We start from the raw sequence: 17,476 nt of genomic DNA on the forward strand, positions 1-17,476 counted from the left end.
AGTCAACAAGTTAACATCCAGCTCAAACGATCATCAGTTTTTTAACGAAAAATGACGAGTTTATAATATAAGAGTAATTAAGTGATCATTTTATAACTTTAAATAATCGATAAACTCAGCAAAACAATAATATATAATAAATGATCATTCATGTACTATACCCTAATATTATTATAACATTAGTTTTATCTTTTTCGCACTTTTAAACAGTATTTATATAAATAATTTAAAATCATACATCTAATAACCAAATCTACGTTTAATATATATATATATATATATATTATCACATCATCTATAATTATTTTTTCTTTTCTTCCTTTCATTTTCTCCTTTCTTTATTTATTCTTCTCCTTCTTCTCTCCTTTTACTCTCTATTTGTATCCTCACCAGGTACAAACGCATATTTTAACCATCACGTCAATCTTCTTTTTGACCACCGCCGATCATCGTAATCAAAATTCAATGACCCTACAAATTTCATATCAAAAATATCTCATCATTCTAAATACCAATACAGTGACTATTTAATCGGGAAACACCCCAAATTTCATAGATTTAGGGTTTCTCTTATTTATGAACTAGAGTTCTTAATTACTTTTTATTTTTATTTGTTGTTGTAGATTATGTTAGTCTTGTGGTAGTTTTGCTAGATTATAACCCCTTTTTATAGAAAAATCAGCCTATTCAATCGTTGCCGACAGCTTCTGATGCTTCCTCTGCTTCATCGGAGCGTAAAAGACTACTCTATTTGGAGATTATTGAGTCTCGAATCCCCTATTTCAAGACTATTATCAGGATTCTGTGTGGTCCTGCTAATTCTCCATCTGTTCAAAAAATTTCCAGTATTCGATTCCTAAACCACCACTTCTTTCATACTGTTTTAACTAATTAACAATCACTCGTTCATTTTATCTCTCCATTTATTTTTTTATTAAAGAGATTAGTTAGATTGCTATGCAAACATTTCTAATTGCTATGGAATTTCTCAACCAAATCACGGTCGATTCAACTAAAGCTTTACTGACAGGAACATGTATATAAGTCTGGATGTTCTGCAAAAAGTTTCAGCAAATTAAAAATAAATAATAATTATTTTTTGCTTACATGGCAGTTTAAAAATCAATAAAAAATATCACGTCACCACAATGTTAGAGAGAGAAATATAGAATGATAAAAAAATCAATGTTCAGAATTAAGTGAATAAATTGAAAAGTTTTAAATTTTAGTGATCAAAATAAAAGTGATAAAATAGTTTGATTGGTGAATGATGTAGCTTACCCTAAACAATTAATTACTTTATAAAAATCAAAATTTTAAATCTCGAATAAATTGAACTGAATATATTCATTCACCTGATTCTATTTTTTATTTTTATTTTTCATATAACATTATATTTATATTACACATAAAAATATTAAATAAAAATAGGATTTGACTCAATAGTCAATATAAACAATTAACATTTATTTAACAATAAGGGGGTGTTTGGTTTAAGGAATGTGGGATTCCCATGGGATGGGAATCCCACATTCCCATGTTTGGTTGACCGGGAATCTCATTCCCGGTAATGTTTTATTACCAATAGTAGATTTTTTGGGGTATATTACCGGGAATGTCATTACCTCCCTTCCCTTAGGTATTGTAACATTACCGGCGTTTTGGACTAAAATGCCCTTAAATTTTTATTTTTTTTCAAAAATATCATTCTTCTGTCATTGAATAATAAAAATTCTACGAATGTTAAATTACAAATTTATCCTTAAATTATTTTAGATTTACAAAAAAAGTCTATAATTAAAATTTTATATGAAGTTTAGGGGTTAAATTTTTTTTACCCTTTCATTAAACATTTTTTATATTTTTAATTTTGTAAAAAAATTATATAAATATTATGAATTTAATTTTTTAAAGAAAATATATAAATATTTTACAATTTGTAATATTATACAAATATATATAATAAGGACAATTTGGTCAAATATACATTCCAATAATCTTTTATTCCTTTGACCAAACACGGTAATCTTACATTCCTGCTAAACCAACCAAACACAAAATACAACATTCCCAGTAATCCTATTCCCTGGTAATCTTTTATTCCCACTGGTAATCTTACATTCCGTGAACCAAACGCACCCTAAAGGTAATCACAGTGCTTGCCGGTTAAGGCATTAATCCCTCCCAAAGTCATATATCACGTTCAAATCACGTGATTTCAATCTGATCCGCCACGTAAGCCCGACATATATAACTTTTTTCCGTGCTTTTGATTTTCAAATTTAAATTATTTTCCCGCTCATTTCACTCTCTTCATTTGACAAAATCGCTTACGCCAAAATTTATCTCTCAGAGACTCACTACTTTCTTCTTCTTTCAAAAAGCTCCCAGAAAAATCTTCTTCCCAAAATACCCTCACTCCCTCTCTCAATTTTCAAATCCGAACCCTAACAGCCTCAGCATGAACCAATATCACATTTACGAAGCCATTGGTCGTGGCAAATATTCGGTAAAATCATCTCATTTCTCTCAGATTTCGCCAAAAAAATTTTGGTGCTGATTATGTTCGGTTTTGATGCATTTTCCTCTAATTAATCTCATTTTTTGGTAGACTGTGTATAAAGGAAGGAAGAAGAAGACGATTGAGTATTTCGCAATCAAAAGCGTGGAGAAATCACAGAGGAACAAAGTTCTTCAAGAAGTAACATCGACTTTCCTTTTTGAATTTATTGATACGATTTGAGTGATCAATTACTAATATTGAAAATTTGGATGCCATGATTTGATTTTAGCTTGTAATTTTATTCGGCATGATCTTTACAGATGTTAGAGCCGTCTCTTTTTTTTTCAATTGAATATCATGAGATAATATGGTAATCTTGATATTCATGTTTAGTTCACATCGGAGCAAATTTCATCTAGAAATAACTTCGACATTATTAATGCTTGATCTGATTTGAGTGACTAATTACTCTTATTGAAAATTAAGATGCTTTTTTTTGTAACTTTAGCTTGTGGTTTTACTATGCATGATCTTTATAGAAGTGAGAGCTGTTTCTTTTATTAATTTATTTTTAGTTCGGTGTGATATTTGATATGTTTTAATAATCACAATAATAATGCTTAATTACTAATATAATGCAATTTTTGCTCCTATTTTACTACAACAACAACAACAAAACCCTATTCCCATATGCAATGGGGTAAGGAGGAGGTGGGGTAGTAGGTTGCCCCCAACGCCATGTTGAGAGCAGCTTACGTGGAAGACCTCCGGCAGTAAGAAAATTAAAAATAAAGATAAAATACAATGCATGGATAAATAAGTCAATAAATACATAGTTGAAATAGTTGAACAATTTTCATATGATGTCTTCATATGCGCGTCTGTAATTTGAAGTAATCCCTGCAAATAAATCTCTGCGTGAAAATCTCTGCTTATAGACAGAAACGTAAGTCCTGGCTAAATTTAAAAGAGGAAACATGAAGAGAAGGATAAACAGAAGTCAGCGATAGCAAGCTGCGATAAGGAATAAAGTTAAAATGGTTAAAACCTAAACTAAGGTAACACTACTCCGCCACCCTAATTCTAAGCCTACATAAATTTCAATGACAGAAACATATAAAAAGTAGAATTCATTGAAATTACTACAAAGGCATTAAAAAAAGAAGACTGAGATGCCCACACTACTCAACTACCCTGGTCTTAAGTCTTCATACTTTCCTATCGGTGGTCATGTCCTCGGTAAGGGCTAAATCCTTCAAATTAGATCTCAAGCAGTCTACCCACTTCCTCCTTAGTCGTCCTCTCCTTCTGGCACTGTCGACTGTTATCGACTCTACCCTCCTGTCCGCATCCGACGGTTGTCGCCTAAGAACATGCCTAAACCACCGTAGTCTTCCCTCCCTCAATTTTTCGGTTACAGGCACCACCCCTAAAGACCTCCTAATTGCAGAGTTTGGTGTCATGTCCCACAAAGTCCTACCACATGCCCATCGAAGCATTCTCATTTCTGCGGCCTCCATCCTCCTTAAGTGATCCTTCTTGATTGCCCAACATTCTGATCTATACAGCAACGTTGATCTTATTGCCATTCTATAAAATTTTCCCTTAAGTTTTAGAGGCATCTTCTTGTCACACAAAACTCCAGTTGCAGCCCTCCACTTTAGCCATCCCGCCTTTATACGGTGTGTAACGTCGTCATCTACACCCCATCTTTATGTATCATATTGATCCTTAGACCTTTTTCTTCCAAGGCAGTCTTCCAGGTAGCCAGTCTACCATTCAGCTCAGTTTTTGTTTCAGCAACTAGGACAATGTCGTCAGCGAAAAGCATACACCATGGAACACCGCCTGGAGTCGCACAATAGACGTCGTCCATAATCAAGGCGAAGATGTAAGGGCTAAGAGCCGACCCCTGGTGGAGTCCGATTTCCACCGGGAAAGTCTCGATGTCGCCAACTGTAGTCCTGACGTATGTAGAAGATCTACAGTACATATCACGAATCACCCGGATATAAGCAGTTGGGATCCGTCTCGTTTCCAAGGTCTTCCAGATCGTATTGCGGGGAACGCTATCATACGCCTTCTCAAGATCAATGAACGCCATGTGAAGATCTCTATTTTTTTCCCTATATTTTTCCATAAGCCGTCGAAGTAGATGAATCGCCTCCGTAGTAGACCTGCCTGGCATAAAGCCAAATTGGTTTTCCGAAACCCTAGTAATCAGTCTCAACCTAGCCTCTATCACCCTTTCCCATAGCTTCATGGTATGACTGAGTAGTTTAATATCTCTATAGTTACCACAACGTTGAGGATCTCCTTTATTCTTATAGATTGATATCACCGTAGACTCTCTCCAATCCTCTGGCATCTTGGCGGTCTCTAAAATAATATTAAAGATATTGGTCAACCTCTTAACTCCATCTTCTCCTAGGGCCAACCACACAGTGATAAGAATTTGATCTGGACCGACAGCTTTGTCCCTCCCCATCTTTCTAAGAGCCATTTTGACTTCCTCAATCCCAATCCTACTTGTAGGGCAGTCATTGGCCGTAGTATGATGGTCGGCTGATCCATTAACGGTACTATCTCTACAGGGAGAGGCATCATCATTAAATAATCCGAAGAAGTAACTACCCCAAATCCTCTTAATATCATGATCTTTCACTAAAAGAACACCATTTTTGTCCTTAATAAACCTAATGCTGCTTAGATCCTTTTTCATTCTCCCTGGATTTTGCAAGCCTGAAGATGTCGTTTTATCCTTCCTTGGTGTCTAATCTCTTGTACATTTCCTCGTATGCCTTATCATTTGCTTTAGCCACTGTTTTCTTGGCTTCCCGCTTTGCCTCCTTGTATCTATGTTTAGCTCTCGATTCTTCTTCGTCGTCATTGCATTGTAGAAACTTCTTGAAGCAAGTTTGTTTTGTCTTCAGCTTAGTTACCACGATTCTTTATGTTCCTTGCTCCTATTTTACTGATTTTTGCATTTCCTTTTTCAGGTTAGGATACTTCACTCTTTAAATGATCTGAATATACTAAAGTTTTACTCATGGTATGCTTATTTTCCAATTTAGATATGTATTTCTATTTTTTTTTTGGCATATTTTGAAATTTTCTCATTTTTTGTCACTTGTTTATCAAGGTACGAAACTTCTGCACATTTATGGTTAGTTTTGGAATTCTGTACCGGTGGTGATCTCATGACCTTGTTACGGCAGGTACTTATAGGTTATATCTTTTTCATTTGTGTGAAATTTTATTGGTCAAATTCACTGTATCAGATTCAAGGATCCCGAACTTGAGTATGCTTGTTTGAAACATACGTTTGAGTTTCATTATCAATATTTTTATTTACGGGTTGCAGGATGGTAAGCTACCAGAAGATTCAATTCATTTCTTGGCCTATGATCTTGTGAAAGCGTTGCAGTAAGAATATATGTTATGTTCAATTTCTGTCATTTTCTTTTTGAATTTTTTTCTAGAAGATCCTTGGAAGGTTATATGCTCATACTCATGTCCGTTAACCGGATTAATATAGCTTTTGCGAGTTACTAATGGAAAATTTTGTTTTTTTTATTAGGTATTTACATTCAAAAGGAATCATTTACTGTGATTTAAAACCATCGAACATACTTTTGGATGAGAATGGGCATATTAAGGTACCTATCCGCTATAACTTTTTAATAAGATTAAGTTTCTATCATCCTTTTAACTTGTATGTTTGCGTGATGCAGTTATGTGACTTTGCACTTGCAAGAAAGTTGACTGATATATCTAAAACGCCATCTTCCATGGTAAGTTCTTGTAACAACTGTGATACACTGTGCAACGTAGGCATGAAATAAATTGCCAATTGAATCAATTTCATTTTTTTAATTTTCACCCTTTTTTCTCGTTTCTAAGTTGTTCGTTTTCTGTTTTGTATGGTTTAGCTGCCACAAGCTAAACGTGGAACACCCTGTTATATGGCTCCTGAATTGTTTGAGGATGGAGGTGTCCATTCTTATGCATCTGATTTTTGGGCCCTAGGTTGTGTGCTATACGAGTGTTATGCAGGAAAGCCTCCATTTGTTGGCAGGGAATTCACTCAACTTGTAAAATCCATCATCTCAGATCCACCTCCTCCACTCCCAGGAAGTCCTAGCCCTTCTTTTGTCAATATTGTTAATTCTCTTCTGATTAAAGACCCTGCTGAGAGAATAAAGTGGTCTGAGCTTTGCGTGCATGCCTTTTGGAGGACTAAATTTTCTCAAGTACCTTTACCCCCTCAGCCTGCATTTGAAAGCATGATTGAGTTGTATGCTAAACCATGTCTCTCTGAGCGTAATGGTGATAGATCTTCTCAAAGCAAAACCCCTCCTAAAATTAGGGAAAAAGATTCCAAAGGAGCTTCAAGGAAAGATGATAATTCTCTTGTAGGTTCAAGAGCCCATGAGACACCAATTAAAGATACTCCTGTTGGCCGTAAAACTCAAACAAAGGCTTCCGGTAGAGGAGTGGAGGAGAAGCATAAGCGTGTGAACCTCATGAGATTATCTAGAATAGCCAAAACAAACCTACAGAAGGAGAATGAGAAGGAAAATTACCGGAGGCCCATTCTGAATAGCTCTGAGAATGAAGCTGAAGTTAAAATTGAGAACACTGATATGGAACTTGATTTTGATGAAAACACTGAAGAGGAAGTGAATGATGATCCAGAAGGGTCAGATGTCCCCGCTTGTACGACTGAAGAAAAAATTTCAAGCCAGAATCAGCAACAGCTCAAAGTAGAGGATGGGGATAATAACATTGAGCGAGCAGCCATCCAAGATGGGAGTGATTTGCCTGCCTCAGATCAGTCAAAAATTTATGATCAAGAATCATCTTCAGATCATGTTGAAGTGGCTGCTACCCCCCCGAGTGTCAGTTCCCAGCAAAGAAACCAGAGAATTAAGGAAAGTCCAGGGGTTGTCCTTGAGTCTGATTGGTCAAAAATATCCAATAATATCTCCCAAGTTCTCTGGCATCCTTCTGATCTTTCTGTAAGACCTGTAATGCCAAGCAGAAAAGCTGATAAAATGTCAGAGGTACATCCTTCACTACCATTTGAGGCTATGCAACCACCTGATTTTGTAAGAGTGTCAAAAGAAAAATTGGATGCACTCAACAGTAGGATCATAGCAATACTTGGTGGGAGTACTGGCATTGGTGAGAAGCAAAGTGTGATTAGATACCTTGAGATGCTTAGTAATAACGCAGATGCAGCCAATATCTTGACTAATGGTCCAATAATGCTCATGGTTGTCAAAATGCTAAGGCAGTCCAAGACTTCAGCTTTGCGTGTACAACTTGCTTCTCTGATCGGCTTGCTGATCCGACATTCTACTTTTATCAAAGAGGACTTGGCGAATTCAGGAATTTTAGGTGCGCTTACTGATGGTCTTAGAGACAGGCAAGAAAAAGTGAGAAGGTTTTCTATGGCTGCTTTAGGTGAATTACTGTTCTATATTTCCACTCTAAATGAGCAAGCAAGAGATAACAATCCATTTGAATCACCATCAAAAGACAACAAGCCTGTATCTGGCTGGCAGGTCTGTTTCATATGCCATTGCTCTAGCTTTTTAGAAAATAAATCTAATAAGTGGAATCTTGAATTTTAATGACGTTGCTTTCGATGTTTCCATGATTTAAGGCAGTCAGAAACTGCCACAATACAGTATTAATAGGCAGTCTTGGAGTCTTGAATCTGATGCTTTAAAGAGAATTGTTGCTCACTTGCATGTGAAATACTGTAATGCGACTTTCTCCCCTTATTGGTAGGTCCCAAATTCATTGATTTCATTGGTGTCATCAGTCTTACGTAAAGGAGAGGATGACATGACTCAGCTTTACGCGCTTAGGACAATTGAAAACATTTGCAGTCAAGGAGGATATTGGGCAGCTCGTTTTACCAGCCAGGATGTAATCAACAACCTGTGTTACATTTATAAGGCTGCCGGGAAGCAGGAGAGCATGAGGCTAACTGCAGGGTCTTGTTTGGTCCGCCTTGTTCGTTTCAATCCCCATATCATTCAATCAGTTACAGATAAACTTTCACTCAAGGATATTGCATCTGCTCTTGTCAAGGGCAGTCTGCGTGAGCAGCAAATCAGCTTAAATCTTCTAAATGTGGTTATGCTTGGAAGCCATTCCTTCTCAAACATAGGAAGGTACCTTCAACAGTTGGCAGAGGACAAGAATCTGGTGCCTAATCTTATGTCTCTCATTGAACAAGGAAGTGAAGTCTTGCGGGGCAAAGCACTTGTTTCGGTGGCTCTTCTTTGCAAGAATGGTAAGAGATGGTTACTGCAATTCTTTTGCAATTCAAGGTTACTCCCCACAGTGGACAGGTTGGCAAAAGAGAAGGATAACTATCTACAGCAGTGCCTAAATTCATTTCTCAATGAAGTGGCATCTACGGTTCCCACCTTATTGGATGGTATAACCGGAGATATCCAGCAAATGATGGGAGGAAGACGACACGGGCAGATCTCTGCCCTTACCAATCGCGCTGCTCCGAAGAACAATATTCACTTGTTCCCTGTAGTTCTTCATCTTCTCGAGAGCTCATCGTTTAAGAACAGATTGGTGACTCATCAGGTCTTGCGGCAGTTGGCGAATCTTATCCAAGTTGTTGAGACACCATTTCAGGTATGCAGTATTATCTCAGCCATCCTTTTGATGTTATCATTGAACTTTTGAGAGCATTTGCTTCATTTTTGTTTGCAAAATCAAGATATGGTGCAAGTAGAATATAATAATCGGTGCACATAATGCAATTATTTGAGTTTTTCAATTATTTTGAAGTTCATATCTCTATATTTATGTCTGAATACACATGAATATCGGAAACAGACATTGAATTCGGATACTTAAAGGAAAATAGTGTACGAATCAACATAGGCCAACTATGTGTTAATTTTTTTCCAAAGATTCATATTCTAATATAGGCCATCTTTTTCGTTCACCAGGGACGGGACGATTTCCAAATAACATTGTTACGAGTTCTGGAATCTATACCTGAGGAATCTCCCGTCATTCTTGAAAGCTCTAATATTTTCATTCAAGGAATTCTCCCTAGCCTTGCTGTTCTTTACAAGGGAAACAAAGATGGAAATGCCAGATTTTTGTGCCTGAAAATCATGTTCGATGTGATGATGATCTTCTTGAACGAACCATCATTAACCGATCAAAGTTCAAAGGATCTGAAATTGGTCTCTAATTCTCATTTTCTTCCACTCTACCCCACCTTGATTGAAGATGAAGATCCTATTCCCATGTATGCACAGAAGCTTCTAGTGATGCTAATCGAGTTCGATTATATCAAAATCTCCGACATTTTATATCCGAAAATGGTCTCAAAATGTTTCGGATTTTTGCTTGGCGATCTAACGAATACAAATGTAAACAATGTCAAACTTTGTTTAGCATTGGCTTCTGCTCCAGAGATGGATTCCAAGTTACTTTCGGAGCTAAAGGTGGTTCGAAAAATCGGTAATCTGTTGGAATTCGTAAATGCAAAGGACATGGAAGACTTCCTTGAGCCAACTCTTGGCTTGTTCAAAGCTTTCCTTCTCCGCTCTATCGGAAATGGTTTTGTTTATACGAAGGAACCCGCACCACTACTCGATGGTTCGTTGCAGAAGGGTGGCTCGGTTGATCAACAGCAATGCATTAGAGATATAATGGACTTTGGATGCAATGTTGGAGTGTTGTTGGAGTTAAGTGCATATCCTGAACCACACATTGCTGATGTAGCCTCTGAATGTGTTGTCTTGTTGCTCAAGGCAGCTCCGAGGGAAGCCACGAGCGGGTTCCTAACTAATCTTTTGAAGGCCGGTTCGGTCCTTGAGTCGTGTCGGGGAAACGGAAATTCTCACTTGCTCTTGAAGAGGTTACTGCACGCAATTGGTTATGCTTGTAGGCAGTACTTATCGCAGGCTATGATATTAACGATATCGGCAGCTGAGATTACACGGATTCAATGCATAATTTCTGAGTTGAAAAGCTCAAGTATACCTGGATTGGCTAATGTTACTTCCTTGGTTCTCTCGGAGTTGCAGCGGCTGCCGCGGTGCATTTGAACTTCTTTTCAGGTACATCTCCAAATAGCTCGTAATGTAACTATCTTCTAATAATCGTTTGGATCAATAAACTTTCAAAACATACAAAATGGTCATTAAATTTTTAACAAGTTATATTTTAAAGTTATAATTAAATTTTATGAAACTTTTACAATTATTATAATATCGTCGCATTGACCATCTCGTAATAATTGATAAATTTAATAATTATTTTGTGATTTTTAAAAGTTCAATGATCAAAATGATTCTTTTAATAAAATTTGTAAACACGGATTCATAGATTTTGTTGCAGGCATTTTCGATAGGCCATGGAGGATGTCTGATGGAGCTCTGGTGTAGATGATCCATGTTTGAGAGGTGAGTTTCTATTGTTAAAGTCCAGCTTTTATCATGTAACTATGTAAACCATGCATGCTTCTCATCTTTATCACAATTGATACAAGTATCATGTATTCAATTTATCTTTATCTTCATTGCTTTCCTTTTATCCATTACTCAAACCGATAGCATGCAAGTGTGCAACTTCACCACCTTGTATGGTAGTCACTTATAGGCCCGTACTGACTGTAACTTAATATTAAATAGTTTAAATTATATTCCGATCAAAATTTTAATTTATTTCGATTAGTTTTGGTCTTATCAATGTGTAACATCCCGATTTGGTTGGTATTAGAATTTAATATTTTAGTAGATTTTTATATTTTGTATAATTTCATTTATAAATAAAATATTTTAATTAAATGAAATTATTAAGTTGATTAAATGATTATATATATATATAGTTGAGGCTCATATTAACCCTAAATTAGTGTTAAATAGTTTCCAATTCGGTCAAAATTGTAATGTATTTTAACCCATTTCAGTCGATCTGAATCTTATCAATGTCTATCATCTCAATCTGTTTTGTATTAGAATTTGATACTTTTTATAATAACTGTCTTGATTATTTTTATTTTTTGTACAATTATATTAATAAATATAATTAATTAACTTAGTTAATAATTTTATGATTTATATTCTGATATAAATTTATTTATATGTATATAGTTAAGGTAGATTTGTATTATAATATATAAATATTTAAACTAATACCTACCTTGTTACTTTCAAGAAACATTTGTAGTATATTTTCATATTGTTTTTTAATTATTAACAATGTAAATATATTTTTTAGATGCATCTACTCAAGTTTATAATCTTTAAAAAAGATAAAATTTATTTTAACCATTAAAAATGAGTTAAGTTTAAGAGAATATTAATTAATAAATTCTGTCAAAATAAGATATTTTGGCCTTAAATATGCATATTTGATTTAAGTTCCCTAAAGACCGGACTGACAAACATAAATTTTTCTTATCCAGATCCTGTTTAAACTGTTCTGGAATCGAAAATAACATTTTATATAAAACTAAAATATTTTTAAAAGATGATTTTTATATTTTCATATCAATATTTATACATTTTATCCCGAAATTTAACTAAAAACATTTTATAACATTATAATAAACCAAACAGTTAAGTCAAGAACACAATCTCACTATTGACAACAGTTACATGAAATGCAATCAAATGATAAACAGCTAATGCTGGACAAAATTGCTGCTATAATCAATCTGGCAAAACACTCATATATATTAACAACTTAAGCTTCACACTGAAACCCGACTTTTGAGCCGGTTTCAGTACGATTTTACTACCTGCTACTAGAGGTGCACAAAAAATCCGAATATCCGATTTTGCCTAAAATATATCCGAAACCGGATTTTGGAAAAACCGGTTTTTTTTAAACCGGATCGGATATTTAAAAACCGGATAGTATAACCGATTTGGGAAAAAATTGAACGACCGATTTTTTTACCGGATTAAAAATCGGTTTTTTTCAAACCGGATAAAAAACCGGTTTTTTTCAAACCGGATAAAAAACCGGTTTTTTTCAAACCGGATAAAAAACTGATTTTTTATTCGAAAAAAAATCCGGGTTTTTAAAAAAACTGGATTTTTATCCGAAAAAATCCGATTTTTAAAAAAAAACCGATTTTTTTGCAAACCGAAACCGGTTACACCGGTTACACCATCCGGCCCTCCAAACCGGTTAGAATCCGATCTGGTTTTTTTAAAATCCGGTTTTTGGGTTGGGGAAAAAAACCGGATCGGTTTTTATCCGATCCGGATTGGATTGAAATCCGGCTTCTGTGCATCTCTACCTGCTATAGACCGGCTTAGAGTTCCTCGTTCACTGCCATTGATGACCATTTTGTTCAGTTGGTGACCCGGGAACAAAGGGTACAAAACCCCTTCCGCCGAATACCGGTCGCATGAAGGCGTCGTCTAATTTTCTGCAATAGTAGTGCACGGTGTGGGAAGGAGTGGTCAAGAGCATTCTTAAGCTGCTTGGTCGGAGTATGTTTCGTTTTCCTTGGCCTACCTCGGATTCTTGCCCGTTGTCAAGGAATGGCACAATGAATGATTTAGGAGTAGATGGTTCAGATGAAAGAATTCTGGTGAGATTTTTCGGTGAAGGAAGCAGGATCCTTATTAATGGTTTAGTCATCAATCCGAAAACCTGCATAGTGGTAACGAACATATTTTACATAGGAATCATGGAGTTGTCACGAAAAAATGTTGAAAATAATAAAATACAAGAGAGTTTTAAATATTTTAAACTGTTTTATTGTTTTTCTCTAATTGCACACTTTAGACTACTAATCATTATCTATATTAATTTATTGATTATTAGGAAAAAAATTAAATAACATTTTAGGGAGATTCTACCAACCCAAAACCCAGCTTAAGTTTTGGGTGAAATGTATACTCGACTGGACACAAATAGATTATTCACAAATTCATTATTTTAAAATAAAATAAAAACCTAATAGGAAAAAAATTACATATATAAAGATATTAATGTAATTATTTCTAAATACATGAGAAATAATTATATTATTTCTAAATACATGAGAAATAATTATATTATTCTCTCAGTGTAAGATCTTCACTTTAAATCCAAATTTGACTCGACTTTATCCTTTAAAAATTCTCACCGGTCCAACCAGAATTTGAATTTTCAAAAAATATTGAACTTATATAATTAGATTAAGTCAGAACTCATCAACTGTTAATATCATGTCTATTGCTACTTACAGACGTATCATTCGGGAAACAGTGATTTTGGGAAAAGGTTGAAAGGCACGACGATAAAGGTAAGAGGCCTTAATTAAGCTTTACCGAAGAATTAAAACGAAGACTTGTGTCTTACCACTGTGCTGAAAAGAACAACTGTGATTGTGCTGGTTATCATCAGTGCATTTCTTTGCAATTGAGTATGACCAAAACCCCTTATCCCATTATATATGGGAATAAGGGTCAGCTATTTTTTTTTTTTTGAATATGACAAAAACTGGTAAACTGCAAATACATATATTAAACTCTTCATCATTACATAAAGGAAAGCCAAAAATGTGCAATTCTACGAAAGTTTACAACATTTTCGTCAGCAAATTATCTCGACTAGGCATACTAAATTAACCCGCAAGGATGGATATTTGATCCAAACTTGATGGATTTAGACTTGACCCAATGGAGGTTGTTTTCCTTTTTCGTTATATAAAAATTCAGGTTAATCTCAAGTCATGTAGGAATTTTTTTAAAATAGAGTCACGTTAAGATTGAGTTTAGAGATAAAACTTGACTCGATATAATATTATAATTATTTTTTATATATTTAAAGATAATTATAATAATATTCTTCTTTATTTTATTTTTTTCAATTAGGTTTTTATTTTAACTAATAAAAAAATTATATATATATAAATATTTGGTCATGTGCATATGCAAGTTGTATCCTAAAAATCTAGTTGAATATTATATCAAGCATAGATAAAAGAATTTAATTTTCGAATTAAGTTCGAGTGAGTGAAAAACCTGACCCATGACCATCCTATTAATCAATACGCAAACCATGGCTAGAACCATCAAATAAATATCAGTTGAATATTTTTGTATAGAATCTAACTTATATACAAGTATAAACTAGTTAAAATCCTTATACCTGATTATAAGCAAGTGCGATCGATACAGCACCGCGCATAAGACCGGCCCACCAAATGGTAACCTGGAAAATAGATGTTCACAAATAGGTATAAATTTATCAAACTCGGGCCTACTAGAGATGCAACTTACAATGGTTTAAAACTCATACCTGCTGTTTGAATCCAATTTTCTCATATTGAGCTTTCTTCGTCAAGTTGGATACGAACGACAAGGGGAAAACAAAGGCTGCTCTACCAACAAGAATCAATCCCAGCAGTATCGAACTCACCCCAACCGATTTTCCGGGGCTGAGAAAAAAAAGAGTTATGTAAACTTGTGATAGACAAAACTGAACTGTAAGTCATTGGTAAGATAAAAAAACGGTGTATAATTGGCCACACGTATCACTAATAACTCTCCACTTCTCAACGTCCAAAGCATCCATGCCAACATAGAGGAAGATAAAGATCTCAGCAACAAATGACAGAGTAGCAAAAGCATGCCTGAAAGAATAATTGGGAGTGATGAGATACAATAACACCAAAGGTTGGATACAATTCAAAATAACGAGAAATTATTTCATGAATCCTTTTCACCACGTCATTTATGGTCTCAACCGGTAAAAATCACCAATTTCACCTTTTTTTCTCTAAAATGACATGGGGGAAAAAGAATGAGATGGATGATTTTTAGTAGTTGAATAGATATTGAAGACTGAACATACTTTGTTGTAACTCTTGAACTTTCCGTAACGTTATGCCACGTGTAGTGAGACATAACAATCCCGCAAAAGAATACCGTAAGAATCGCACTTAAATAGAAAAGCTGCAAGACCAACATTGTCATTAGATTAGATTGCTTTTTTTTCTTGGTAAAAAAAAACTGTCATTGAAGAGGTGCCTAGCAAGGTCTAAAGATTACTTCGGCAAACATATATGAGAGGTAAGCCATGAGAATCATAATAGCAGCCTCACGATCAGTTGAATGCCTATTTTTGCAAGAAGAGAAAATATATGCTTAGGCAGATATATAGTCTAGTTGGACCGGAATAATAATAATCTGTTATTTCGACTCTTCATTTTTTTTTTGAAGCACATGAGCCTGATGCATATCTTGACATGGGCACGGGGACATGAACTTCCGGGATTCCTCCAAATATATAGAAAAACTTGGATGAAAATGAATATTTCCATGTTGGATATATACCTGTATCCGACACTCACACTCAAGTTCAAGTATTATAGACTACGGTTGAGAATGTTCAACTATTCCTCATTTTTATATATCATGAAATTAATAGACAATTCAATTTATCTCCTCAGCTAGTTAAATGAGGCGAAATTATTCACATAGGACTAGTATACAAACCTTCCAAAATAGAGCTTTTTAATAATGAAAGCATTAAGCAGTCCAGCCTGTAGAAAATAAACAAAAATGATCATAAGGAATACCAAACCATAATCAAGTATATCTTCAAACTGTGAATAGAAAGAAAGCCTCACCAAAACCCCCAGCAAAGTACTTGAGATGAACAAATACAAAAAGTTTCCCACAAATTGTAAAGCAATAGTAGTGCTGATGTTAGAAAGGTCAAAGCTCTGGATTGCATTGAAAAGAACCACTGATGTGGCATCATTAACAACTCCCTCCCCGAAAACCAGACTGTACAATAAAGGTGTTTCATCTTGATTAAGAACCTAAACAAACAAGCAGAGGATCATTCGATCGGCACAGTTTCTGTTTAACGATTGTAACCATAATCTAGATCTCTAACATACATACTTTCACAGTTCAAACATACAATACAACAATTTTGTATGAAAAAGAAAATGCCCCAATTGCTGCAGTTCAGATAGTGAGGAGAATTAGCAAAAGACTAAAACATACAATACAACAATTTTGTATGAAAAAGAGAGTGGCATGAATGTTACCAAGATAATCCCCTATCTGCAGATCCCCAATATTCATTTTCTTGAAAATCTCAATGGCACCTAGGCCACCATAAAAGAAGACAGAAAAGATATTAGGATAAAAATTAGCAATAAGTAGTTAGTATTTGTTTAACCCGAGAAATAATACCTTAATGAGATAAGGCTAATGTATTAGTAATTTAGTATGTGTGCTTGAGTGCAGGTGTGCATGTTTGTGCAGCTCAACAAGAAGTATGACCACAATCTATGGTAATCGAATTTGGGTATGAGTGTCAAATACAAGTACGGGTCTTGTCAATATTATTCAAGTTTTCCATGTTTCAAGAGTCATATCCTTTGAACCCCATGGGTCGTGTTAGACACAGGTGTCAAACAAGGATAATGAAGAGTCGGAACAGTATGTATCACACTTCTATAGAACTTATAAAATAGGTGCATCGTTTCCAAATTTTCACCAATAATATGAAAACAGTGTATTTCATGAACCATCCACCTTGAACTAACCCAATAATAAGATGAAACTTGCAAAAGTCATCTAAACACTAAACATACCAACAGATATGATGCCAAACGATATTAAAGTACCAACTGCACCAATCAGTATGATTGCCATAAAGTTGCGGAAAAATTGCTTCTTCTTCACTTGGAATCTGGTAAAACGAAAAATGTCAATCAGTGTCAATGTCCAGCGTGTTTGATGATTCTCAATTTGCTATTTTGTCGCATTTAATGCATTATTTTTATCAAATTCAAGAAAAAAATATTGTATTAATTGTATCGTGTTCATAAAGCATGACTTCTACCCGTCACTAAGTTTTATATCTCTAACAAGATCTTAAACTAAATTGAAAGTGAAAGGCCACATCCAAACCTCCCCCTCCCTCAAATAACCGTCAGTATCCAATTGATTC

General features: G+C 34.9%; 2 protein-coding genes and 1 long non-coding RNA gene across 3 annotated transcripts; 1 reads left to right on the plus strand and 2 right to left on the minus strand.

Annotated features, from left to right (window-relative positions):
• Window positions 1-2,370: 2,370 nt before the first annotated feature.
• LOC120208572 (serine/threonine-protein kinase RUNKEL-like) lies at window positions 2,371-11,150 on the plus strand. The gene is made up of 11 exons (XM_039207804.1): window positions 2,371-2,509; window positions 2,612-2,701; window positions 5,503-5,555; window positions 5,646-5,721; window positions 5,868-5,929; window positions 6,084-6,162; window positions 6,238-6,297; window positions 6,436-8,073; window positions 8,303-9,172; window positions 9,493-10,617; window positions 10,898-11,150. Exons 1-10 carry the CDS (start codon window positions 2,462-2,464, stop codon window positions 10,603-10,605), a joined length of 4,089 nt encoding a protein of 1,362 aa, XP_039063735.1. The 5' UTR covers window positions 2,371-2,461; the 3' UTR covers window positions 10,606-10,617; window positions 10,898-11,150.
• Window positions 11,151-12,243: 1,093 nt separating this feature from the next.
• On the minus strand, window positions 12,244-16,392 carry LOC120208099 (sodium/hydrogen exchanger 2-like). Its single transcript, XM_039207459.1, has 12 exons — window positions 16,381-16,392; window positions 16,137-16,331; window positions 16,003-16,049; window positions 15,556-15,622; window positions 15,359-15,459; window positions 15,036-15,137; window positions 14,804-14,942; window positions 14,654-14,716; window positions 13,998-14,002; window positions 13,862-13,940; window positions 12,810-13,168; window positions 12,244-12,308 (listed from the first exon to the last, which is right to left on the minus strand). Exons 1-11 carry the CDS (start codon window positions 16,390-16,392, stop codon window positions 12,839-12,841), a joined length of 1,140 nt encoding a protein of 379 aa, XP_039063390.1. The 3' UTR covers window positions 12,244-12,308; window positions 12,810-12,838.
• Window positions 16,393-16,460: 68 nt separating this feature from the next.
• LOC120208582 lies at window positions 16,461-17,235 on the minus strand. Its single transcript, XR_005524326.1, has 3 exons — window positions 17,118-17,235; window positions 16,566-16,625; window positions 16,461-16,475 (listed from the first exon to the last, which is right to left on the minus strand). It is a non-coding gene; the product is annotated as an uncharacterized LOC120208582 (long non-coding RNA).
• Window positions 17,236-17,476: the final 241 nt, after the last annotated feature.

Source organism: Hibiscus syriacus, unplaced genomic scaffold, assembly GCF_006381635.1.
Source record: "Hibiscus syriacus cultivar Baekdansim isolate YM2019G1 unplaced genomic scaffold, ASM638163v2 tig00000538_pilon, whole genome shotgun sequence".
Lineage (NCBI taxonomy): Eukaryota > Viridiplantae > Streptophyta > Magnoliopsida > Malvales > Malvaceae > Hibiscus > Hibiscus syriacus.

What these genes read in the sequence shown, in the direction of transcription:
- LOC120208572 (XM_039207804.1), top strand. Translation starts at nt 2,462, where the DNA reads ATGAACCAATATCACATTTACGAAGCCATTGGTCGTGGCAAATATTCG. An exon ending in ATGAGAATGGGCATATTAAG is followed by an intron (nt 6,163 to 6,237) that starts GTACCTATCCGC and finishes TGCGTGATGCAG; the next exon opens with TTATGTGACTTTGCACTTGC. An exon ending in CTAAAACGCCATCTTCCATG is followed by an intron (nt 6,298 to 6,435) that starts GTAAGTTCTTGT and finishes TGTATGGTTTAG; the next exon opens with CTGCCACAAGCTAAACGTGG.
- LOC120208099 (XM_039207459.1), bottom strand. An exon ending in AAAAAGCTCTATTTTGGAAG is followed by an intron (nt 15,623 to 16,002) that starts GTTTGTATACTA and finishes TTGCAAAAATAG; the next exon opens with GCATTCAACTGATCGTGAGG. An exon ending in AAATTGGATTCAAACAGCAG is followed by an intron (nt 14,717 to 14,803) that starts GTATGAGTTTTA and finishes TCTATTTTCCAG; the next exon opens with GTTACCATTTGGTGGGCCGG.